This window comes from Sceloporus occidentalis, unplaced genomic scaffold (genome assembly GCF_023333645.1).
Source record: "Sceloporus occidentalis isolate IW3139 unplaced genomic scaffold, rSceOcc1.0.p SCAF_96, whole genome shotgun sequence".
Lineage (NCBI taxonomy): Eukaryota > Metazoa > Chordata > Lepidosauria > Squamata > Phrynosomatidae > Sceloporus > Sceloporus occidentalis.
Window position 1 is genome coordinate 2343951 of NW_028317076.1, and position 27009 is coordinate 2370959.

The 27009-nt window shown below is 38.3% G+C and overlaps 2 protein-coding genes across 2 annotated transcripts; both read right to left on the minus strand.

Annotated features, from left to right (window-relative positions):
- Positions 1-243: 243 nt before the first annotated feature.
- LOC149284267 (protein NipSnap homolog 3A-like) lies at positions 244-6991 on the minus strand. The gene is made up of 6 exons (XM_089496961.1): positions 6983-6991; positions 4949-5189; positions 4375-4530; positions 3461-3610; positions 1559-1645; positions 244-320 (listed from the first exon to the last, which is right to left on the minus strand). The coding sequence occupies exons 1-6, from the start codon at positions 6989-6991 to the stop codon at positions 244-246; spliced, it is 720 nt and encodes a 239-aa protein (XP_089353087.1).
- Positions 6992-7802: 811 nt separating this feature from the next.
- LOC149284268 (E3 ubiquitin-protein ligase TRIM32-like) lies at positions 7803-16000 on the minus strand. Its single transcript, XM_089496962.1, has 3 exons — positions 15944-16000; positions 11815-12354; positions 7803-8165 (listed from the first exon to the last, which is right to left on the minus strand). The coding sequence occupies exons 1-3, from the start codon at positions 15998-16000 to the stop codon at positions 7803-7805; spliced, it is 960 nt and encodes a 319-aa protein (XP_089353088.1).
- Positions 16001-27009: the final 11009 nt, after the last annotated feature.

Below are 27009 nucleotides of genomic sequence, written 5' to 3' on the forward strand. Positions count from 1 at the left end.
TGCGGATACGTACTACTATAACAACAATGCAGTGGCTGCATACTCAGCCGTGTATATTTACTTAATAGAGAAGCGCAGTCTTAAAGGCACTGTATCTTAATAAATAACGATCGTTGGATGACAGAAAAAAGTTTACATTGAAAAAAATTACAGAATATTAATATATATATTATTCAATTTAATAGTCAGGCTTTAGGAGTCCCAACATATGGTGCTGGTATCCAGAGAGAGACTGCCCTGGTGTTATTTGAGGGGGGAGAATGCCGTGGGCTGTAGGAGCACATTCTTCTGGGACACCAGGAATCTCACGCTTTCTTTCACTGAAATGAAGGAAATTAGGAAATTTAGTCAACAAATATACAAAAAACAATACCTGAGTTGCTGCACATGTAAAACTCTGTCTTTTAATCTTACCTGTTATTTAAGAACCAGATTGAACAAGTTCTGCATTTATATTAATAGTCTAGCTTTCCAGGTAAATTGCACAATCTGTGAATTTAGCTGCTAAACTAGGTGGGGTTGAGGGGTGAATGCAGAGCATTCCTATATTTTTATACTCGCCACAGCTGTTATATGCCAATGGAGTCAGAGACTTGGGGAGCAGATGGACTAGGAGGAACACCGGATGTGTACACAAATCTCTTTTCACAGCCATATTGAGTGGTTCCATTCAAGACACGAGTGGAGGTAGATCCCAACAGGATTTATGACATGTATTTCAGTAAATACCCCATATAGACCAATTGCTTCTACAAGCCTTTTCACTCATACTGGAGGATACTTTGCTCTTCCCTGGGTCTGAGTGGCTACCCTTTGCTAGTAGTCAGGAACAAGGTGAGAGAAAAGTCACGTGAGATCGCAGATCCCCTGCTGCTTTCTGAAAGACCACCTAGCGCAAAAAATTGCAGTACCACTAAGAGTCCAATAAATACCTCAGACACTTCTAAAAATGAAAACCTACTCGTTCCACCAAACACATTAAAAGAGGTATCAAAAACAAAATTAAAAGCTTTGCAGACTGAACAAAGATTAAAACTGTGTGGAGTATAGTAACAAATGGGAATAGACTGTTATAAAATGAATCCGGTAGTGGCACAATAGGTGCACCTGTCTTTTACACCATGCCCCCTTTATTCTCCTGCAACTACCTAGTCTGGTTTACAGAGATTCCAGTTCTGATTTCACTCTCTCTCATGGCTTAAACAGACAATCCTTGTATCCCAATCCCTCTTTAGTTCACATAATCTGGAATACGTATAGTAAACCAGGATTTTTAACTTTTCCTCCATTAGAAGGGTGTTGGCAGATATATTTAACCCCAAATTACTGCCTTTCTAATGAATACTGCCATCTGAGTTACCTGGCATAATCTCACAGAAGACCACCAGATTCCATAAAATACACTTATCCAGTGCAACTGTGTAAAGTTCATTGAGGATGGAAACAGTAAAATCCTTATGAAACATAATGAAGGTACACCCTTTTATTGCAACGTGCATAAACATTTGTCCATGTGACAAGAACCAAAAACATATATAAGCAACTGGCATTAACTCACCCGCTGCAGCCACCCTTGCATCTTCATAAGATAGACGTCTTCCAGCGGCGCGACTGTCTTCATTCTCGTACCACCATAAAACATGGACTTGTAAAAACAAACATTAAAACATTGAATATGTGTACCCTGTAATAAGCATTCTAACACTTAGACTGTAATCACGCTTAGACTGTAAGCTATATGGGTCAGAGGCATCCTTTCCTAATGTATTCATACTAGGGTGACCGCATTTTATTTCTGCCAATCAGGGACACACTATGAAGCGCATGAGATCACACACAGGTGTGTGTATATGTGTGTGTATATATGTATATATATATATATATATATATATATATATATATATATGCGCTTTAGACATGCATTTTTAACTACATAATATGTACTTTTTGTGAAGTAAAGACTATGATTGAAATATGATTTTAAAGTAACAGCTGAACTGGCAGTTTATTTAATATTAGACCCTGCTGCCAATACATTTTATATTGAAAAGATTGGACCCTACGTAAGCATTTCCTTGGGCCCAGCCTCACGCTCCCTAGCATGCAATCACTCCCTCCACTCCCGCACCAAAAAATAGGTATAGATCAAATAAAGAACACATAAAACAGCACTTGGATGTATAGATCAACTGAATAAGCGATACAAACCTTATATTTGCAGGTATACATAAATAATGTATGATAGCATAGCAGGTAGAGATCTACACATTAGCACACAAACCCAGCTTTGCATGTATAGATCAATTGAAACTCACATGTGAACTCGGCACTGAAGTAATATAATCAGAAACACAAATCCTGTATTTGCAGGTGTACATTAATAATGTATGGAAACATAGCATTCAGCACTACGGAACTTGATGGCGCTATATAAAACAATAAATAATAATAAATAATAATAATAGCATTGCAGGTATAGATAAACAGAACACACAAGCCCAACATTGCAGGTATAGATCAACTGGAAATTACATGTAAACTCAGCACTGAGGGTATAGATCAAATAAATACATGGAAATAGCATAGCAGGTATTGATCAACTGAATACCTGTATTTGCAGGTATACATAAATAATGTAAGGAAACATAGCATAGCAGATATGAATCAACAGAATAACACATAAACCCAACTTTGCAGGTATAGATCAATTGGAAATCACCTACAAATTCAGCATTAAAGGTATAGATAAAACCCTAAATTACAGGCATCAATCACAGGTTGCACACCTCAAAGTCATCCCTGGCGTCCACACTGGCCACATAGAACCTAATCAGCACCCAGATAACACACATAGGACTTGCCATCTTTGTCCGTAAACAGCCCAGCATGAGTCAACTTTGTCCCATAAACACCCTGCCTGTGCCATCTTGGTCCCCAGGGCTCAAACACCCTGCTTGTGCTACCTTTGTCTTCCCACAAATAATTTATACATCTATGATGTTTTCATTCACATAATTCATTCACACAATCATGTATTCTCTTACTCATTTACACAAATAATTTACACATATTCATTAATGCATTCTCACAAAGTCATTAATTCTCTTCCACACATTAATTCATACTCTCACTCATTCAGACAATTCATCCACACATTAATTCATTCATTCTCTCACTCATTCACACAATTCATCCATACATTAATTCATACTCTCCCTCATTCTCACAACTCATCCACACATTAATTCATTAATTCTCTCACTCATTCACGCAATTCATCTTTATTTCAATATCCGTACTACCCTCTTTCTATCTACCCCCTCTCCCCCTTGCTTACTATCTACCCCTCCCCCTTTCTCACTATCTACCCCCTCTCCCTCCCTTTTTTTTGCAAGACAAATTCACATATTTGCATCTCCATAGAGTTCATTTTACAAAAAAATGTAGCAGAGGTTACTACCTTGGTTTAGTGATCCATACTCCGTGTTGAAGACACCAACAAGTTCATTGTAGCTGGTATTTACATAAGCAGAGATGGCGGCTCTGAATGCATCCCCCCAAATGGCCAGTCCTCCAGGCTTCAGCTGAAAGGTCACCAATTCATAAACCCCTATCAAAAAAAAGGAAAAAAGGTTTTTCATATAATTATTATGATAGTAAATTAAAAGTGTATGTTGCAGAGGACCTAAATATAGAGACATCTTTACATATATCGGTAGACTGATGTGGGCCAGCAGAAATATTTAGGGTTGATCTGGAATTCAACCAACTTAGCCTGTTCCTTTTGGCAACTATTCATTTCCTAGTGAAATTATCTAAGGTTCCAAACAGTGCTTATGAAATCACAATTTCATAGCTACATTCCCAAGTATTACCCAGTTGTGTTGCAAATGACTTCAAAGGGAATTTGGTTCAGAAGGTCAGATTTACACAATATAAGGGGCCTGAACTGGTGGTAGATCACTCACACACACACAGAACCTCCTCGGCAGATCGACCAACTCCCAAGAAATCAATCAATATATGCATTATATAAATTGTTGTCTACCCTAAGCACTCCAGGCCCTACACCAGTGCCTAGGATGCCTTGAATATGATCCAGCTCTATTTGGAAATACAGCTCCCACTGTGCTTCCATGCAAATCTGATGCAAATCTGATGTACAATGTTATGTAACAGTTGGGGAAACTATGTCATGACTATATCACCAAGCCCATATGAGGAAATTCAAACTGAAAGTACTTTGACACCTGCTTGGGGGAAACTAAGATGAGATCACAGAATGACACACCCTGCCAATTTGGGTTCCTAGGATTTTCAAAAGGTCCATATATTTTTGGGTGAGCCCAGCAGGTCACAATACTACTCACTCACCTTGTTTTTCAGGCTGACGTAGTTTGCACCACGGTAATAAGTATGCAATTTCATTGTACTGTTCGTCTACCATTGGCGCTGCTATAGCAGTATAGTTCATGAAATCAGCATCTTGAGAAATGTTTTCCCGAACTGTTGCCCGTTCTGTAAAATTGTCTTCAGCAAAGAAAAACCGAAAACAAAACACTTTACAGTGTGCAGGATTTGCATTTAGTTATACTGTACAGAAATCTACCTCTTACCAGAGCATTAATGCCCAGGTGGTTTTCATGGATTTAGATAGTTTTATGGTTAATGCTCAAAGCAAGTTTATTGAAAGCGTGTGCTTTTTTTTAACTCAAGGAGGTGGCAGTGTTCCATCTTAAAACTAATATAGAATTGCTCCTAGATTTAAAAAAGTGTGACCCACCAAGCTAATGGCAAATTAGATGAATTTGCCACAAAATAATGTGTTTTTTTTTTTAAATCCACCAAAGACGTTGGCAACATATAAAGATGATCATCATCTTAAGACTCATTACTTTAGAAATAAACGAAGTAGATAGATCCTCAGGCACATTATAATTATGCATACCATATTTCCAGATGTGCAACACCTTATTAAGGCCTCCTAACTCCATAGTGAAGTAGCCAATCAGCTCTGAGTGCCTAGTGCGACTGTAGATGTTCTCATTAGCAAGCCTCATGAACTCGGGCATCATCGATGGTTTGACGGTATATGTGCGAAATTCATAGAAAGTCGTGTCTGCCTGGTAGTGGCCAGTCGCAAAACAGTCACAAAAGAGCACAAGTAGTACAGCACTTGTGCAGATGACCTTGGGGTAAGGAAACAAGTCATTAGCATCTCAACAACACCAAAGCACTTGGACAAACTTGGACTAAATTAGAGCAATTCTTTATTTAGCAGCTGTGTTTATTTAAGATTTATAAGAACACTAAACACAGAATTGTCTCCATCGACAGATGATGATGATACCTGTTGTCTACAGTAAGGAATGATGTCAGTATGGCTTTAAAGGTGTGCTCCAGACATTTTTTCATTGTCATTTGTCTTTTCCCTTAAGGTTTAATGAGATAAAAAACAACATAGAAACTTTAAAGAATATTTTCCAGTTTCTATGGCAACAGCAGATCAGTGTATGCAAGTGGACCATAACTTCCAAACGTAGGTACATATACATAAAGACAGTTAGGTGCAGACGGAATAAGATATTGACATTTAAGAATAAATATTTACCTCTATAATAGTCAGGGCATACATAGTCAGACATTCTAGACATGGATACTACGTCTAAAAAGCAGTTTTTGTGCAATGTGATCCAAATACCATAGCAACCAATGGAATGGACCCGTAGCTCCACTTTTACAACTTTGTGCCATAATGTCTTGCCATACATAATCCATATAGTGTGCAGAGAGCTGCACATACATCGTTGGTATGTATATGATCGTTGGATATTATGAACATAAAAGAAGGAATAAGTGAGCCTTTGATAAACTGGCTTTAAATTATTATTCTACTATTCATACTATTATATGTGTAGTAGCATAAAAAGTGTTAATGTGGCACCAAATGTATCCATTCTTATACAACAACATGACATATAGGACACAGGTGAGATGGTTACTAAATAGTTAATATCTACTATCCTTATAGAGCTCAACGGCGGACTCTGTCAATGTATTAGATTGTAAGATAAAATGATCAAAAACTCTATACAGAACATGTAAGTCTTTTGCTACATGAATCTCACCTGTGTGCATGCCGGCAGCTTTGTCCTGGTAGAAGCATCTGGTACACACAGCCTGCCCCTTGGAAAAAGGCACCTTAAAGTGGCCATCATGTTGAGATCGGTTAACCCTTTGCGCAGGTCAGCTGCTACCTTGGTTTATAGCAGTGATCACCCAGATCAGTGAGTGACTGTCGCAGGGCTCAGTGTCGGCTGCTGCACAGACTAAATATCCTACCTGCCGGGGCAGCCTCCTCCCCCTTAGGGCAAACCACTGGAAGTGAAATTAAGGGGCGGGTAGTCTGTATCATGCAACCCAAAAGTGGCACCATGCTATAAAAAAGCATAGCTGTCAACTCTCTGTATTTTCTGAATATTTATAAAACAAAATGGGGTGCAACCTTTGCATGGGTCTTTTAACTTCCTCTATAACCACATATGTAAAGGTAGACCATTAACTGTGTGAATCTGGTTATCTGCTGTAATGGTTCTGGTGTGTAACTGGTTGGTCGTGATAGACGCTCGAATGGAGGAAAACTGAGGAAATCTTGTCAGTGAAGTGTGATTATGTGGGACAAAAATGAGTTATCTTCAGTTGAAACGCCAGCGATCTTCTCCACCACAAAGGCTTAGCTGATCCTGTATATGGCATTTGTATTACCTTACTGAGAGAGTGGTAGATAAATAGAACAGCGTCCCAGTAGTGAATTTAAACATCTGTGGGTAGGCATAAAGCTATTGTGCATCTAAGACAAGATCAAGGACTAATGAAGGTCTGAGTCTTTATTGTGGAAAAATGGACAGACTTGATATATTGTAACAACAGATAAGAAGCACTTGGCCTATGTTTCCATATTTATATTTAAGAGTCGACTCACCTGCAACATTCCAACATTTGAAATGGCCAAAGAGGGACACTTTTGTTTTAACAGGTATGGGTAGGGCTTTATTGAGACTTTTTATGTTGTTTTTGTGACAAAATATTACCTGTACTTGTCATTAAGCAAGACATTTAGAAAAAGATACATATATCATATATTTTATTCACACAATTTGTTACAAACACATTGCAGTTTATATACACATTTTGACCTTTAGGGCTGTAGAACCACAATATTATCATGCACACATATTCTGTCCTTTCTAAAAATAGGCATTTGGGAGTTATGATTATTAATTAATCTTGATGGTTTATATAAGATTCCTGCCATTATTATTTTTTTATGTCATCTCAGCGTAACATTCTGGGCTCCTAACCATGACTATTTAACTGATCACTTAATATTAACTAGCTTAATATATTTTTAATTATAGATTTAAAACTACCCGCAATTAAACCAATTCCACCAAGTAAGCATACATATAACTCCACATCCTCATCCATGATTTTACACTAATTATAATTCAATGGGAGCAAAGTACAAGCTTGGACATCTTCCATGATGAACTATGTGTGGAACAAGGAAATTGTGCCTCTGCAGGCCCAGTTATCTCTGGACGCCAATACTTCTACTTGTTATAAAAATATATTCATAGCTGAAGGTCTAATACTGGATATGTATCCTTTATATTTTAAAGTGAACCTGCCATTGGGGGAGTGTTATAAAGGCATGTTACAATGTCATCAAATGATTTAGCATTTTATAAAATATGTTAGATCCTTTCTGCTGTGGAGAACCGTATGTTCTTTGTATAATTTTAATACATGAATTCCTGTCTGTATTTATACATTTTTACACAGTGGTGATAACAGTCAGTCACAACAAGAAGTCCATTCTTTGTTACAGTGATCCCACTAGGTCCCTCCAAGTCTTGGGTCACTACCTGCGCTGATAAGGATGAGTCCCGACTAAAGAGGGTGACGTTGTTCTTCCCTTTGTCTGCTACAAAAAAATTGCCACTTGTATCCACGCAGATTCCTGATGGGTTCATAAAGCTGTAGTGGTCCCCATACGTAGGACCTATGGTCTTCTTAAGTGCTCGTTCACTGTCAATAATCTTAACACAGCAGCCTGCATTTCGTCCAAACAGCTGCCCCTCTGTGACCAGCAAATCTTCATTCTGCAAAAGAAATTTGTTTTACGGCATTGTAAATCAATTCTCTCAATCCTGGAATCACTAAACATCCACATTTATAATTACTGCACCCAACTTGGACTAGCCACCAAACTGTAGTATAAAGTTCATGCATAGTGTTTTTGGATTATAGGAGATTTTTGTAGCCCTGACTAAAATTTTGGTTTTATTTTATTTTGCTCCAAATAACTTTACTTTATCTGCATTTGTTGTAAGTCGAGTTATTTGATGGGGTTTCCTGCTCAAACACCACATGAGGGTGATTTATTTATGGCAATGCTAATGAAGTCCTGTTTTACATTGAAATCTGTTCCTCCGTACAGTTTCATTGGTCAGCATGTGTAATTAAGACTGAACCATTCTATTATTTACCAAAAGGCAGGATGGTACTGAGCCAGGATACATATATAACTAATATAGATATCGAAAAACTGTACACTGGAACTGTTTAAAAAAAGAAACCATATTTCTATCTGATACCAGTTATACAATCTTTGTTGGGAGTTTCCCTTTAAAATAATTGAATGATACTCTCATGCATCACCTCTTCATTTTCCCATCTACAAGATTTCACTCGGGCTGCCCCATATCTCTGGAATCACTTCTTCAGAGAAGAACCATTTTAGGTGCTAGAACTGTCACTGTTACAACCCCACACCTCTCACCCTTTCTCTGTGCCTTATGTTTGTCACCCCATTTCCTCAAGATTGTAAGCTTGCGAGCAGGGCTCTCTCCACCTAATGTATCGGTTTGTCTTAGTCAATTCTCGTCTTGTCATACCCCTTGAATTTATGTATTGTATTAAGCGCTGCATAAATTGTTGGCACTATATAAATAAAATATAATAAATAACAATATTTTTCTAGCAATTTTAAGTCCATTTAATTTTGGATTTTATATTATATGAGTCTGTCCTGTATTTTGTTGTGTTTAATTCCAGTGACATGTGCAAAATAATTGTTCCCCCAGTAGGTGGCAGAATATTCATATTTATTTACAGTAATCTCAAGTAACAAAATAACTTCTGATAAATACCCCACTACCTCTATTTCCGAGAGATGTGATTTCCATAAAAGTATGTAGTCATTAAGCTATGAAAATTAATTGTATGATGTGTGGTAATGCCTGCCAGTAAAACAGCAGTAAGGTTTGTGCAATTAACCATTGCCTAATCTCTGAGTCAGGTGAAGCTATTTCAAAGGCTGTTAATTGTTAATTTAGTAGTAGTCAGCCTATATTAGACCCCATTAGAAGTGCAAGCATAATAATCGTCGGGATGTCCCTACAAAATACCAAGCAGCTTCTACTGTTTCACATGCTGTGTTACCTTTAGGCTAGGTTTCCACTTGGGTTTTTGTCCTGCGTTTTTTTTCTTGATGAAAAACGCCAAGAAAACTGCCACTGCATTTTCCTGCGTTTTGGCGTTTTTTTCTGGAGTTTTTTCTGGCGTTTTAGCGTTTCTGTGGAAATTGCTTTTTTTGACCTTAGGCAGTTTTTCCAGCCTTTACAAGTTAGAAGTTTCACCCAGCTAAAAGGGATTAGGATAAATGGCAAGTATCTGCCCCCTGATGTCATTTACTTGGTAGAGTTCTACTTAAACGCCCCGGCGGACCCTTTTGTCACTTTTCTGTGGTTTGCAAGGCCTGCTTTATTCCGAATGTCTGCTCCTCTAGGAAGATTGGCCCCAAATGATGGTGCAAATTGTTTGCTGTTGCTTTTGGCACGCAGGATCCAGTTGATGCGTCGCGTATGTTTGTTTGTAATGGCATGTTTGTTCCAAATGGTGTAGAATTCAATATGAACTTTGTTTTGTGTGAAACTGTTTGTTTCCAGCCTATTTCTCGTAGGACACACAGATACTGGGTCCATCCTCTGCATTGTAACTGTGGAAAAAACGCCATAAAAAACGCCAAGGCAATAAACCCACATGGCTTTTTCATGGCGTTTTTTCTCTCCCATAGACTTCTATTGGAGAAAAACGCCAAGATTTCCTTGCAAAAAACGCCAGAGTGTCAACATGCTGCGATTTTGAAAAACTGCCACAGAGCCCAAAAAAGCAGAAAAACGCCAAAGAGGACTGAAAAAACGCCAAACAGAAAAACGCCAAGTGGATATGGCATTGTGCGATTTCCTATTGAAGAACAGCTAACATCTGGCTTCTGCGTTTTTTCACTAAAAAAACGCCAGGTGGCGCTATTGGCGTTATTATGGGCGTTTTTAGCTAAAAAAAACCAAGTGGAAACCTAGCCTTACCCTCTCTTCTCTCCTGGATCATGATCATACTGTGACGTCTAGATCTTAACTCACATGCTGCTACACAGACACAAGAACAGCCAAAATTCTAAAATCATCCATTCTTCATTGTTAATGGTGATTACCATATACCGGCCTTAAATGTCCTAGTTTTTCCTCTGTGCCCTCTACAGTCTCAATAAAATGTCACTTGCAGGTTTATCTTTATTCCCCATTCCTATTCTCGATCGATTTGCTTTCACCTTGATTGCCTAATTGTAAGCTTTAACAAAGCTCACAATCCTTAAACATAACCACCAGTCATCTTCTTCTTGTACAAATCTTCACTTTCTACCTATTTTCCTATTCCATATGTGTCTTTCACAGCCTGCACCTAGAACTGATCTAAAGGCACATTTAAACTAAACAGAAAGGCTCAGTCTAATAAGTTTGTGTTAATGCACAAAGCATTATACCTGTACACCTCCTCATTGTTCTACCTCAATGGCCTAGGTATAGACACCCTAAGTTCAACTCCTTATCAATTATCGACTAAAATCAACCTATCCATCCTCCTTTTTTTTTACTTCAGATGACCACCATTTAATGGCAGTCCTAGAACACATGCCCAGAGTAGGGTGACCACATGTCCCGGATGCATTGTCCCGGAATTCATTTTTCGTTACCCGTAGAAGAGAGAGGGGCGCCGAGCGGTCGCTCAAGTTTTCAGCAACCGCTCGGCGCCCCCTTAGTCTCCTTCACAAGGACTCTAGCTTGGTCGCAGAGCAGGGAGACAGAGGCCTTGCGCTCCCACCGCAGGACTTCTGGAAGGTAAATGAACTACAAAGGGGGGAGAGGGTAGATAATGAGAAGGTGAGGAGAGGGGGTAGATAATGAGAAGGTGAGGAGAGGGGGTAGATAGTGAGAAGGGAGGGAGAGGGGGTAGAAAGTGAGAAGGCAGGGAGAGGGAGTAGAACATGAGAAAGGGGGTAGATAGTGAGAGGGGGAGGGGATGAAAGTGTGAATTAGTGAGTGACTGTCATAGATGTATAATTGATTTGTGGAAAGGCAAAGATGGCACAAGCAGGGTGATGGCATAAGACAACCTGTTTGGGGATAAAGTTGACTCATCCAGGAGTGTTTGAGTCCTATGTGTGTTATCTTGGTGCTTCTCAGGTTTTATGTGGACAGTGTGGACCCAGGGCTGGCTTTGGGTTGTGCAACCTGTGATTTATGCCTGTAATTTAATGCTGAGTTTTTATGTGAATTCCAGTTGACCCATACCTACATAGGTGGGTTTGTGTGCACGTTTAACAAACACAAAAATTAATTTGGCAAGTATGTATCTCCCAATGTGGATCAGTCAGTAATGTACATTGTTATGTTATTCACTGGCAAATACCTCAGTCACAGCAACATGCTCAGGTCTTTGGAGTCCATCTATAACGTTAGTCTTGAGGACGGCATTCATCCTCCAATCTACACCAACAATGTGTATTTTGCCACCATCTGTCCAATCAGTTACTGCAATACGATTAGATTTCAACACAGAAAGTCCATAGGAATGTTTCCAGTCTGCCTTTGATGACTTGAGTAGGTGGATCATTTCCCCTTCCTTAGAGAACACTTTTATACCTTTAGAACCATCAGACACTAAAAAAAGTCCTTCTTGAGTGCATGCCACATCTCCAAGGTGCTTCGTAGATTCTGAGCCATAAGAAAATGTTTGCTTATGGTATCCATCTAGAGAGAAAATCTGAATTTGTTGATTGCCAGTATCTTTAATGGCAAGATCACCTTCCAAGGTGTTTGTCACACCCGTGGGCCATATGAATTTCCCAACTTCTGAGCCGAAACCTCCTACCTGCTTCACTAAACTATTGTAAAATAGTCTTTGTATCCCAGAAAGTTTCCAATCCTTGTTAAATTCATGCATGGCCTTCTAGAAGAAGCAGAAAAAGAAAAAAAGTGTTCAAGGAAAAGTAATTTGACTTTCAGGGGACCAAAAACGACTATATTACTCCATACCTTACTTAATTATGACCCATTCCCACCCCTGTATTTTTACATCATGCATAGAACAATAGCAACTCTGTACAAGGTATTGTAGCTTATTATATCTAGGAGCGGTGATCTCTGCAGTACATATACACTATATGACCAAAACCACGTGGGCACTAGGGTGACCACATTTTTTTTTCTGCCATTCAGGGACACACTGAATCATACACTGATTCACATATGCACACCATCACATACACATAAAATACATTTTATATTATATATGTATATATATCTCACATACACACTGATTTACATATACTATATATATTAATTATTAAGAAGGCTTGGGAACCATGTTGATTTCAGATTTAATAATATACATACAATCATTACAGACATGAGTAGATATAGCATGTTAACCCCTCTAACCAGGCATGATCAGATTCAGAGGATTATTACCAGACATTACACACACAGTCACACAAACACAGTAACACAAACAGAGCAATCTGGGACATGTGGTCACCCTAGTGGGCACCCCTCCTAATTATTACACTTGTGCATTGAAAATTGCCTGTTTCATTCATTCGTCTGAATCTCCGATAAGAAAGGCGATCTCTGACAAAACTGATGAAAAAAATTGCGAAGGTGGCAAAAGTCGGTCAGGATTTGTCCATTTGTTGCAATGCGTAGCCGCCTTCATTTCAAGACGTTTTGGGTCTATTACAAGACGTATTGGTACTGGTGGATGAGGTAAAGTGGGAGGGACTGTGTGTAGGAGGGTACATATAAATGATTAATACGTAGATGTAGCCAAAAAAACTAGAGGTGGTCTCGTTGATGGTCATGGCTGTGATTGACGGGTCCAACAACCTGTGGGAGTTTTTCCTTACTTGTTTCACTCTAATCAATCAGCATGTGAAAGGGACAAGCATTAAATATATGTAAGTGTGCTGACAACATTTTAACTTGGGGAACAAAATTGTCCAATTCCACGAATATATTTGCTTGTTCCTGCGTTCGGTTTGGGGAATATTCGTGTACACAGGGAGATTAGTAAACAAAGACGAACACGAAGATTCTTCGGGTTGTGTGTCTTCGTCCTTGTATAAGTTTTGCCGCCGCCATCTTCGTTTCTTCGGTATTCGGGCTGAACAATGAAAACGCACCCTTCTTGCTCGTTTTCATGTTCGTCAAATACGAATACACAAGTCTAATTAATAGTTTATTTTACTGCAGAATTTTACTGTAAATTTACTAGTGTGGGTACATTGGAGAAGATATAGTGACTATAGTGACAAGACAAATATTATAGTGTAGTAATTAATCCAATAAATGTGGAGAGGCTGTAAACAAATATAGAGACTCTTACACTTTATAGAGCAATAAATAAAAACGCTTGCTTATTGTAAAATATAAATAACTACAAATACAAAATGCTCTATTTCTAAGCTTTATTTACAATGATTAAAGACAGTCCATCAAAAAGCTGATGTTTGCAGATTAGGTGTTGAGACTGCAATGTCTTGTTGTGGGTGAGGTCTTTCTATATGATAAACTGATGCCCAAGATCAACCACTTCATCAGTCAGAGGTTCACAGTGCACTCCATTGGTCTTTCACTTTGTGTGTCTTATTTCGGTCACAATGACTTTCATTTTAGAAGTTTCCATTTTTGGAGTAGCTCCCCCCATGACTTGTCCATCACAAACAATTAATGTTTCACGTTCAACCTCCATGGTTTTAAAGGCATCCTCATAATCTTCCAGCTTGACAGTGAGATCCTGAATCTCCTGTCTGCAGCGAAGTAACTGGCCATTTAGTTGAGTGTTGGCTTCACCCAAAAAGTCTGCATCCTTTGCAGTGTTGGAGAGCTCAAAATTAAGACTGCTCACCATCTTACGCAGCCCTGAAGAAGCTTCTTCCGTCCGGTGAAGTTTTTCTGTCAGGGTTTGTATGATGTTATCTTTAGAATCCATGTTTTCCTCCAGGTGGAACAGTCTTTCTCTCATCTCCTCCAGGGAATGTTCTAATACCTCCTTCTCCTTGTTCTGATCCAAAATCACTGCCTTGAGTTTCTTGATCTCATCTTCCTGAGGAAAAACATGTTTGGTAGGTGCGCTTCTGGAATCCTGATGTTCATTAGTGTCACCTCCAGATGTCATTCTGTGTTCCAGAGCCGATATTCTTTTTTGCAGATGGGACAGGGCAGCCCTGTGGTCATTTTCCATTTGCAGCAATGAATTATGAATATTAGAAACATAATTCTTGATGGCCAGAGAAAAGATGTCACTATGAGCTTCATCTTCTTTTTCTGGTGCAAAGATGGATATAATGCAATATATAATGGTAATGCAAACGCATACAAACGCAAAGAGAGAGAACAGCGGGGTGTCAAACTCTGTATTCCACATCTTCACAATCGCCTGCTCCTCAGAGCAAATCACTGGTCTACCTATGTCAGCTGGTAAACACACTAGCTTCTGATGACATCACAAAGCTGATGATGTAGCACTAGGCTAGCTGTGATAGATGTCATTGTGGGCGGGGTTTTAAGTCATACCAACTGAATTTATATTTAAAGTAACTGTCAATAATTAATACTTTTAGTAATGAATACCTTTTTTGACAGGTATGAACCATAACGAGAGTGAAAAACATTTGATTATAAAACTTGGATTCAGCTTGAGGATTCTTGATGCCACAGGCAATCTGAAACTCAGTTACTTTGTTACCCCCTAATTATTGCTACAAACAGTCTTTCCAGGACTGCTCTATCATATTTTTTCTTTAATCCTTTCATGAACGTTTTCCCTTTTTTGGGTTTGTTTTTTTTCCATGTTTGCACTAAATGACCAGAGCATTTTTTGTGCTTTTGCTTGACTTTATTCGACTCTGATTTCCTACTAACTCATTTAGTGCACCCCCACACATTATATATTGTTTTTTTCAGCACACATAGGCTTCATTTGAATTAATAATTATATATAAAGTATAATTTAGTATGAAAAATATATAAAAATGTGGGGAAAATTTGGGAAAAAAGGAAATAAGTTCACCTATAATATATATATATATATATATATATATATATATATATATATATATATATATATATATATATGCAGTGCAAATGCAAAAAAAGTGTGGTTAGTATTTGTCCTGATTTTGAAAACACCACATATGCCTGATATTTTAATTTCTTTTGGCACTTATAGGGATAAATATGCATGATGCGCATCGCTGTTTGTAAACAAGATTTTTTTTAAATGTGGTATTCTGGGAGTTGCGCCCCTATAAACAAAAGTATGTATTTTTAGCAAGGTGACATTCCAAAGTATTTTATTAGTTATACCAAGGGGATTCTGAGATATAAATCCAGCATTAGGCTTAGTTTATATGTTTTAAATTTATGGCTATATGTAGCTTAACATAGCATTCTATTAAAAGCAGCAGTGAAGAGTCCACATTTACTACTCATACAGTAAATAATAAAGCAGTCCCATACAAAGCACAAACACTCATTACAAAGAGAATCCGTACCTCTTCCTCATCCAGATCCTGTAAATAATAGGAATCTAGCATGATTTTAATGGAGTTCAACTTCCTCAATGAAAGCAGTAATGAGAAATGACACATTTCATTGATTATCATATACACACAATTGTATGATATTTAAAAAGCATGCTCACGAAAATGTGTGATCTGTGCATGAAGATAGCATTATGATGCCCCAAACAGCCTCACTAAAGAACACATATAAAAATAATATAAAAAATAATAAATGATTGACGTTATGGAGAAGCTGCAGCTCCAGAGCCTCCTGGAGCTGACTGGCAGTAAGTATAGCGTGTGTCAGGATCTGCAGAATTGCTCATGCATTTGCAAGCGGGATAAACGTATATAAAGATGTGTATGCGGTTATTTTACTCACCTATTGTGATATCATCAGATTAACCCCAAATGTTTGTCAATGACTTGTGATGGTTTGGAGCTTCTGAAGTGAGCCTTGAAGAGCTGCGACTTGGAGTGTTTTATGTATTGGCCGTTACCATGGGATGATTTTCGAGGGAGTAGTTCTCCTCAGTGCTGATATATATGAGGATATTTAATCTGCTCGGCTCCAATACAGGTTACACACCTTCTCCCCAGTGACAGAGTAGCAGCTAGCTGTTTGTGTTACCGTCAAGACAAGGCTCCCGGGAAACCTATAATGTATTGTGACTTACTGCCGGCAATGTCAACCATCAATTATTTGTATTAATTGCTGTTCATTCAGCTGAAGTCCTTTTTTATTTTTTACTGGAGGATAATAAGTCAAAGTCTGGTTGTTGCCTGTTAACATGCTCAGCGATATTGTTGTGAAGAAATGGTTTTACATTGTCTAGTAATTCTTATAATTTCATACAAAGAGGGGCACACTGAATATGTACTAGATATACATACTACATATAAACATAAATACTATGTTTCAATTCATGAGTGGATGTGTCACTCCATAAATGAGAGCGTGGAATACACTATACCGGTATCTCTGAGGTCTGTTCATGTTACTTTTCTTTGACATATTGCTAATTTTAGTATTATTGTTAAGCTTTTATTCAATTCATTAGCTCTACCATAACATAAAATGTTATGTTATTATTATGAAAATACCTGCAATCTTTTATTGAAGGTAGTGAGTAAAGCAAGGTATGTATCACATGAAAATGTACGGAATATCTTATGTTTCTTCATTACTTCATATACGGGTGAAGATATTTCAAAGGCTGTTAATTTAGGAGCAGTATGCCTTTATTAGAAATGCAAGCATAATAATCATAGGGATGTCTGAAAAAAACCTGAATCATACTATGAGCAGTGGTGACTCCTGGTGGCTGTATGCCACAACCACAAGTAGAAGGTCTGAATCCAATCTTTAGCAAGAGCGACCACATTTGTTTTTTTTCCAGGACAAATATACATTTCCAATGCTGCTGATCAGTGCATAAGTGTAATGTAGAAACGCACAGATTTTCTCACTTATACATCCCATATACTGTACATCAGGGCAGCACTTTACATGCGCTCTTTGGCAACACTTGATATCTGATGTGGTCCCTCCATCATGCATGATAACGCAATGTTTTTTTCATTTACATTATTTTTTATTAATGCAGTTTTAGTAAACAGCATATACATACAGAACAAGGCCATCATTTTTTAACTCTAAACCAAATGTGCTTTCATTAATAACCCTCAAGAATACAAAACTCTTTTTTGAGAGAATCATAGCTTACAGATCTAATCAATTGGAATCTTAAAATTTTAATTGCATTGCAGGTCACAGCATATAAATTATGTAATTATGTGAAACACATGAACTTTCCACACACCCCGCCTCTGTAATATACTCGGAACACAGGTCTAATTTCCATTCCAATGGAAACATTGGGGCAACATTTTTGGGGAAATCATATTTGCATGTAGGCTAAGACAGTATGTATGATCCCTCCACAGGTCGCATTGGTATACAGTGTTGAAACTCCTCTCCTACAGGTAGACCCCAAAGAAGGCTTTGTGTAGCTGGATCATGCATTCTACTAGACTGTGCATGTGGTAAATAGACACACCCAACAAACCTGGCAGTATGTATCTCCAAGTGTGGTTTAGTCAGTAATGCTCAGGTCCATCTATAACGTTGGTCTTGAGGACAGCATTCATCCTCCAATCCCCACCAACAATGTGTATTTTGCCACCATCTGTCCAATCAGTTACTGAGATGCGATTAAATTTCAACACAGAAATTGCAAAGGAATGTTTCCAGTCTGCCTTTCATTACTTAAGTAGAGAACACTATTATACCTTTAGAACTATCAGACACTAAAAAAAGTCTTTCTTGAGTGCAGGCCACAGGCCGAAGGTGTGTCGTGGATTCTGAGCCATAAGAAATGTTTGCTTATGGTATCCATCTAGACATGGGCGTAGGAACCCCTAAATATCTGGGGGGTTAAGCATTTTTCCCCATCAGATACCCCCTTCTTTCTCCCCATCAGATACCTCTTTCCTCACTATCCCCTACCCCACTTTCTCCACATCTCTTTTTTTGCAAACAAGTACAATAATATATACCGTATTTGCTCGATTATAAGACAAGGTTTTTTCCAGAGCAAATGCTCTGAAAAATACCCCTCGTCTTATAATCAGACCTCAAATAGGTCTGACTATGAGACTAAGATCCAGATCCCCGCAGCGCCGCAGGGGACCTGGATCATCCTGTGTTATGCCCCCCCCCAATTTACCGGTGCTTCTGAGTCCCCGGTGCTTAGTCTGGGCAGCGTGTAGAGCTCTACACGATTCTTGTAGACAACTTTCGCTGCAGCTGGGAGGAGTTTGTCTGCGGGGTTGTCTGCGTCCATCGCGCAGACCTTCCCCGGCTGTCAGAGATCACAGGGAACTCTGATCTCTGACAGCCAGGGAAGGTCTAATCTAGTTCCCTGAGTCCCTTTTAATCTGAGTTGATATATATTTAGATTATATTACTAAATTATAACCCGTCACAAAGAATCTGTGTAGCAACTCACCTTTTGCAGTAACAAACAAACGTTTTATTCTTAAAATGCCACCTACTTAGTATAGGTTTACTTTGAGGATCAGGCATATGTTCTGTGATCGTGATTATCTGCCTACTCCACTCCAAAAACCAATTTGAAGCAAAGAGTTCCAATGTCGGCCTATTTTCATTGGGGGGAAAAAGCGTTTAGGGGACAGCACCTTCTTTGGGGGAATGGCCACCCGCCTTGGTCCAAGTTGTTTTTTTTTTTTTTAGATATGGCGTATAGCGTGTGACCTGTGTAAATATATATATATATATATATATATATATATATATATATATATAGTTTGTTGTAGCAGACCAGAGTCTTTTATTAGTTATACCAAGGGGATTCTAAGCATTAGGCTTAGTTTATATGTTTTAAGTCTATGGCTATACATGGCTTAACATAGCATTCTTACATCAGGGGGCTGCCCAGTGGCCTGACAGTCGCCTAACAGTCCTGGAGTTTACCACCGTGGAGCTCGCACACTGTGCAAAGAAACTGTTTTCCTGCCCAGGTTCCTGTTTCCCCTGCGTGGGAAAAGAGCATGGGTACCTCTGCAGTAAGCTGCGGGCCTGAGTAAGGTGGCTGTCAGGCCACATAGACCTCTGCACAGCCCCAGTGATGCTCGGCCTCCCCACAGACCAGTTAAATCTGCAAGAGAGGTAAGGGGGTGCGGGATGAATGAGTGAGCAAGTGAGACAGGCTGTTTCAGGGTCAGAGTTGGCCAATGCAGGCTGCTGAAGGGGCAGAGTTGGCACAGTCAGGCTGTTTCTGGGCAGAGGTGACACAGGCAGGGTGTTTCAGTGCCACAGGTGGCACAGGCAGGCTGTTTTGGGGCAGCAGTGGCACAGACAGGGTGTTTTAGGGGCAGGGGTGGCACAGTTAACAAATTTGTAAAATACATTTTCTTGCCAACATTAATGTGTGTGTGGGGGTGCCACGTACAGCATCTGGCCCGGGTGCCAAGTACTGTAAGTATGCTCCTGGTCCTCCACATCAGGTATGTTCGCTCCCTATTATCTGTGTGCTAAAAATCCCAACCTGTTCCCTATATATATATATATATATTCCACTACAAAATATACTAAAGTGTATGAGTAATCCTGTATGTAAAACTGCTTCCTTAAATGGTATTCAAGATAGGTATTATTATTATTTATTGTTTTATATAGCATCAGATTCCACAGCGATGTACAATTACAATTTTACTTACAGAAACAAGTGTTAAGGAGGGCTCTGTTCAAACAAATTTACAATCTAGAGATACTATCAAGTTGTAAATAGTTCACATGTTGCACATAGCAAATATTTGTCACATGTTGCACATAGTAATTAACTAGTGGCCTATATCCTTTTTCATCAAAAAGGGGTCAATTTCCATTGTCATAAGGACTTCTTTCTATGATAAAATTGTCAACATTGAGGAAATGCATCCTGGTGAAGCCAAAGCCACAGCACACCCTATAAATCAACATGATTTACATAGCCAATGATTCAACCTCTTCACCTCATTATATCAAGGTCAGGTGTTGAATCAGGTAAAACAGCTATGGCGTCCGAGCAGATAACCGCAATTTACCTTAACTTCCATTAAAATGGTTACTAACCCAGGAAAAGTTTTATATAATATGATAAAGTTTTTTATAATACTATATTATACTATATGCTATTTTTGTATGTGTTCTGTGAATCCAGTTGTGTTTGCTTCACTGTCTGGAAATCAAGCACCCTTTTAGTGTGAAATATTGCTCGGTTACTTACTTGTTGGGTGCCCCATAAATAAGCCTCACCAACCAGGAACACTGGCTGCCCACAGTGTATGTGGATTATTATACTTGTGCATTGAAAATTGCCTGTTTCATGCATTTGTCCAATAAGAAGACATTGTAACTTGTCAGTAGCAGCAGTTACAGAGTGATGGAAGTTGGAGTGTGAGACAGTGACAGTTAGCTTAGCAGAGGCTGAGATTGATTCTCATTACCCATATACAATACTCCAGGTTAATTCATAGTTTATTTTACTGCAGAAAATTTACTAGTGCGGGGTATATATAGTGACTATAGTGACAAGACAAATATTATAGTGTAGTAATTAATCCAATAAATGTGGAGAGGCTGTAAACAAATATAGAGACTCTTACGCTTTATAGAGCAATAAATAAAAACTCTTGCTTATTGTAAAATATAAATAAATATAAATACAAAATGCTTGATTTGTAAGCTTTATTTACAATGATTGAAGACAGTCCATCAAAAAGCTGATGTTTGCAGATTAGGTGTTGAGACTGCAATGTCTTGTTGTGGGTGAGGTCTTTCTATATGATAAACTGATGCCCAAGATCAACCACTTCATCAGTCAGAGGTTCACAGTGCACTCCATTGGTCTTTCACTTTGTGTGTCTTATTTCGGTCACAATGACTTTAATTTTAGTAGTTTCCATTTTTGGAGTAGCTCCCCCCATGACTTGTCCATCACAAACAATTAATGTTTCACGTTCAACCTCCATGGTTTTAAAGGCATCCTCATAATCTTCCAGCTTGACAGTGAGATCCTGAATCTCCTGTCTGCAGCGAAGTAACTGGCCATTTAGTTGAGTGTTGGCTTCACCCAAAAAGTCTGCATCCTTTGTAGTATTGGAGAGCTCAAAATTAAGACTGCTCACCATCTTACGCAGCCCTGAAGAAGCTTCTTCCGTCCGGTGAAGTTTTTCTGTCAGGGTTTGTATGATGTTATCTTTAGAATCCATGTTTTCCTCCAGATGGAACAGTCTCTCTCTCATCTCCTCCAGGGAATGTTCTAATACCTCCTTCTCCTTGTTCTGATCCAAAATCACTGCCTTGAGTTTCTTGATCTCATCTTCCTGAGGAAAAACATGTTTGGTAGGTGCGCTTCTGGAATCCTTTCCTGATTTTGGACACTGATGTTCATTAGTGTCACCTCCAGATGTCATTCTGTGTTCCAGAGCCGATATTCTTTTTTGCAAATGGGACAGGGCAGCCCTGTGGTCATTTTCCATTTGCAGCAGTGAATTATGAATATTAGAAACATAATTCTTGATGGCCAGAGAAAAGATGTCACTATGAGCTTCATCTTTTTTTTCTGGTGCAAAGATGGATATAATGCAATATATAATGGTAATGCAAACGCATACAAACGCAAAGAGAGAGAACAGCGGGGTGTCAAACTCTGTATTCCACATCTTCACAATCGCCTGCTCCTCAGAGCAAATCACTGGTCTACCTATGTCAGCTGGTAAACACACTAGCTTCTGATGACATCACAAAGCTGATGATGTAGCACTAGGCTAGCTGTGATAGATGTCATTGTGGGCGGGGTTTTAAGTCATACCAACTGAATTTACTTTTTTAAATGGATATTGAAAGTAACCTTCAATAATTAATATTTTATTTGACAAGTGCGAACCATACCATACCGAGTGAAAAACCTTTGATTTTAAAACCTGGAATCATATTTTACACAGATTCAGCTTGAGGATTCTTGATGCCACAGGCAATCTAAAACTCTGTTACTCCCTAATTATTGCTACAAATAGTCTTTTCTAGGACTGCTCTATCGTATTTTTTCTTAATCCTTTCCGAGACGTTTTTTCTTTTCTTTTTTTTTTCTTTTTTACCATGTTTGCACTAAATGACCAGAGCAGTTTTTGTGCTTTTGCTATGAGGTTATTTAACTCTGATTGCTCACTATCTTTGGCTTTCTTTTGAAATAATAATTATATATAAACTATCATTTAGTATGAAAAATATCTAAAAAATGTGGGGAAAATTAGTGAAAAAAGGAAATATTTTCACAGTTTCACCTATTAAAACTATATATATCCAGTGCAAATGGAACAAAACTCCAAAAGTGTAGTTAGGTATTTGTCCTGTTTTTGGAAACGCCACATATGCCTGGTATTTTCATTTATTTTGGCACTTATAGGGTTAATGATGAATGATGCGCATCGCTGTTTGTAAACAAGATATTTTTTAAATGTGGTATGCTCAGAGTTGCGCCCCAATAACATCCAGAAAAAGAAAAACTGCTAAACAAAAGTATATATTTTTAAAAGGTGACATTCCAAAGTATTATTGCTTTTGAACATATAAATAACTAAATTAATGGGGCAGTTTAATGTCCCAAACAGCCTCACTAAAGAACACATATTAAAATACTTTGTGAGTACTTTTATATGCATGCTTTAAAATATAAAAAATAATAAATTATTTAAGTTATGGAGAAGCTGCAGCTCCAGAGCCTCCTGGAGCTGACTGGCAGTAAGCATACCGTGTGTCAGGATCTGCAGAATTGCTCATGCATTTGCGAGGGGGATTTAAAGAGACCCCATAATTATCGTAATATGAGCAACATAGAAGATAAACATATATAAAGATGTGGCCTGTTGACATGCTCAGTGATTTTGTTGTGAAGAAATGTTTTTACAATTGTCTAGTAATTATTATAATTTCATACAAAGAGAGGCACGCTGAATATGTACTAGATATACATACTACATGTATACATTAATACTATGTTTCAATTCATGAGTGGATGTATGGAGCGTGGCATACACTTTACCGGTATATCTGAGGTTTGTTCATGTTACTTTTCTTTTGCTTGTGTTATTGTTAAACTTGTATCATTAGTGCTACCAGATTTGCTGGAACTCCATAAATAAATGTTATTGTCACATGAAAATGTACAAAATATTTCATAGGAGTATAAGGTTTACATACTAAAGATAGTATCAGGTGACACGTGGAATACGAGGCCATTTAGGTATCAGTTGATGTATCACTGGCATAAATAATGGAAACAATTACATTAGGACACTATTAACTATTAATGATCAGGTATCAGAGATCAACCTAATACATCATACATTGTTGTATTCAAATGCTGTATTTTCTTTATCTCTAAATATATACTATAAATATATATTATCCCCCCCCCAAAAAAAGGCCTAATAAGCAATTATGGACTACAACTTCACGCAGCCAGAATGATCATGCAAAACCAGGTGCACCAGCAGATTCGTGCCACTTAATTTCTTAGCACTTAATAAATAAAAGGTGATAATAATTTTTTTAAAAAAAAATAATTTATTTAATTCATTTTATTTAGTGTGATTATGGACCTTAACCCCTTCGTATAGGTATCTACCCTGCATTATGTTGTGCATTTTCACTCCACGTACAAGGGCATTGTGTGAATTTATACTAGCCTCAGAGTAAGTAACATAGTTGCAATTATTTTCATATTCTACATAAGTCTGTTATTCCAGCTCTCCTTCAAAACCCAACCCTGGTAGCCAGGGTGGGTGCATTGAGGGTCCTATTTGTTGACAGCAGTCTTTCCAAGTCTCTGTATTTTGTAGAACTCCAGATAAATATGACGGTGTAAGTGGTACAAATCAGAGGCTTATATACCCCAGATGGTTTGCAAATGTCTGTTCCTGTTGGCAAAATAAGTGTAAATACAATATAAGCAATAAAAACAATGCAAACATTAAAAGAAACAATGGAGAAGTGCCTCAATAACTATCTGGTCCAGTTTCATTTAGAGTCAAAGGTTTATAGTCAGCCAGTGTAAATTTGGTACTGTACCTATGATAGACAAGGGGGAAAAACAGACTGAAGGCCTATATCATCACAGACTGATGGGAGCTACCACCTCCCCCACCAGCCAGGACAATTGAGGGTTGTTTCTCTAGCAAGTATCTCTAACTTGGGCCTTGATGTCATCATCTAAGGTCCCAATAAAACGTGTCCATTGTCTAAATTGTTTTGGTGTTGGTTTCTTTCTCCAGACTTGCATCTAGCCAGTGCATTCTAATGAGGAACAGTAATTTCATTTTCAATAATGTCAAGGTCGGGGGTTCTGGTTGTACCCACTGAAGGAGGACAGTCTTCCTAAAATGTAACTATTTTACTAATAGCAAAACTATGAGAAACTGGCCCAGATTCTCAGGAACGGAAGCGTGTCCTGACCCCCAGGAATTCAAAGAGTAATGACTTTAAGACTAGTGACAGTTATCATATGTGCCTTTCACCGACCCCTGTCACAACCAGCAACTCTTGCATGTTGAATTTTGGACTTTTCTTCCACACACCGAAAGTAGGTTGACACTCCCTGTCACTGTCAGTATATATATAGTAAATATTTGTTGTTCAATTTCATTCACAAGTATTTCCAGCTCACCTATCACCTTACCAGAGAGAGACAATTTTTACCTGTTGTGTGATACTCATTTCACCGCAAATAAAGCATCTTTACTACCTGTAAGTAGTAAGTCAATCCTTCTCATAAATTACCCGGCTACAGCAGAACTTAGTTTGAGTCACAGATCGAGTATTGCACCTTATTTTTACAGAATGATTTATATAAGAGGGTAATTAACACTAAGTACAGTTTTCATATTGAAATATTTGCATGACCTGCTTCACAAGTGCCGTGAGGTTCCCCTGCAGGTTTATTATTTTTGTTGGGTATTAATTTATACATTAAGCGCCACCAGCATTACCTATAGGCGTATTTTTAACTTCTTTATACATTATAAACTAAATGATCATATGTGACACATCAGAGAATTAAGATGTCATTCATTTACCACACTGTTTATTATCTGCTTGCCGGTAGACTAAGTTACAACATGTCAAATCCAAGCATTCCTGATAAGGAAATTATTTATACTGGTTATTTGATGGGTGAATAGGAAACACTTTGCACCTTGTGGCACATTATGAACATGTTCAAAAATGCAGTTTGTAGACATTCCAGTATATTTCCCTTTACATTACAGACTATGTATAATGAACAATTCTCATGCCAAGTGGCAGGGCTGGGAAAGATTGTGTTCCCGCACTTTTCAGGCATCCAAAGCAGATCACTTACCTTGGGGGGCATGATGACTAGTTGCAGGAAGTGTGGGGGCAAAGCTGAGAGGGGCATAGCCAGACTCAAAAGTGTTCATGATCAGATTGGGACCACCTGCCCACCAAACCTAAATTTCAGAGCTTTGTGGGAGCTGCAGTGAGTTTACAGGTCCATGGGCCAGTCAGGTGAGATCAAAGTATCCCCCTTACTAATCCATGATCAAAGCTATGGATACAGTAGCAGGTGTATGCAGCTAAAGCATCTATGGATAAACATCTATGAAGTTTTCATTGGGGATCAGTAATGACACCCACAATAATAAACAATGGTTGCCTCCACTCTAGCTTTATGAGCCCTGAGAAATATAATAACGGCCATCAATAAAAGTGGGAACTGAATCCTTGCAAGGACTAAATAGAAATAACCCAAAGAAAAACACATAAAATGAAAACTTAACTTAGTAGAGTGTTCTATTTATATTAAACAGAGTAGTGCTGGTAGAGTCACAGTTACAACATACAAGATCTAACTTTAAGAGAAATATTCTACTATCAGCTGATGGTTTCTGCATCAAAGTAGCATTAGGCATTCTAGGTAGCAACAGATTGTGTTCTCCTATTAAACCCCAAAATAAAGAAAATTCCCAACACCCTGAGGACACAAGGATAATGTTTAAACATTTTTTTCCCAGCCCCTTTCAGTGCCACAAGGCAAAGTGCAAGTATCAATGTTATGGACAGACTGGATGAGCCAAATGGTTCCTATCTGCCATACATTTCTGTGTATCAATGTTAGGTACATTTTTATGAAACATGCAATGTGGAAACATATGGAAGAACCCCATCGACCCATTTTCTAGTCAGACAACTGAACAATTCCCAGTTATTTCTGTGAAAAAGCCAACATGGGCATAGTCAAAAAATATATACGCTCTGAATCCAAAACATAACAGGTCTTGTTTGCAAGGGATCCCATGTAACATTGTCTTATGAATAATAAGTGACAAATCTTGTGTCCTTATTAGCGTGTTTGCATATATTTCTTGGATTCATTGAAAACATCGAAAGATATTGATTCAAAGATGGATGACACTGGCTTTTGTCATGTTTTACCTACCATAAACATAATTTTAAGTGA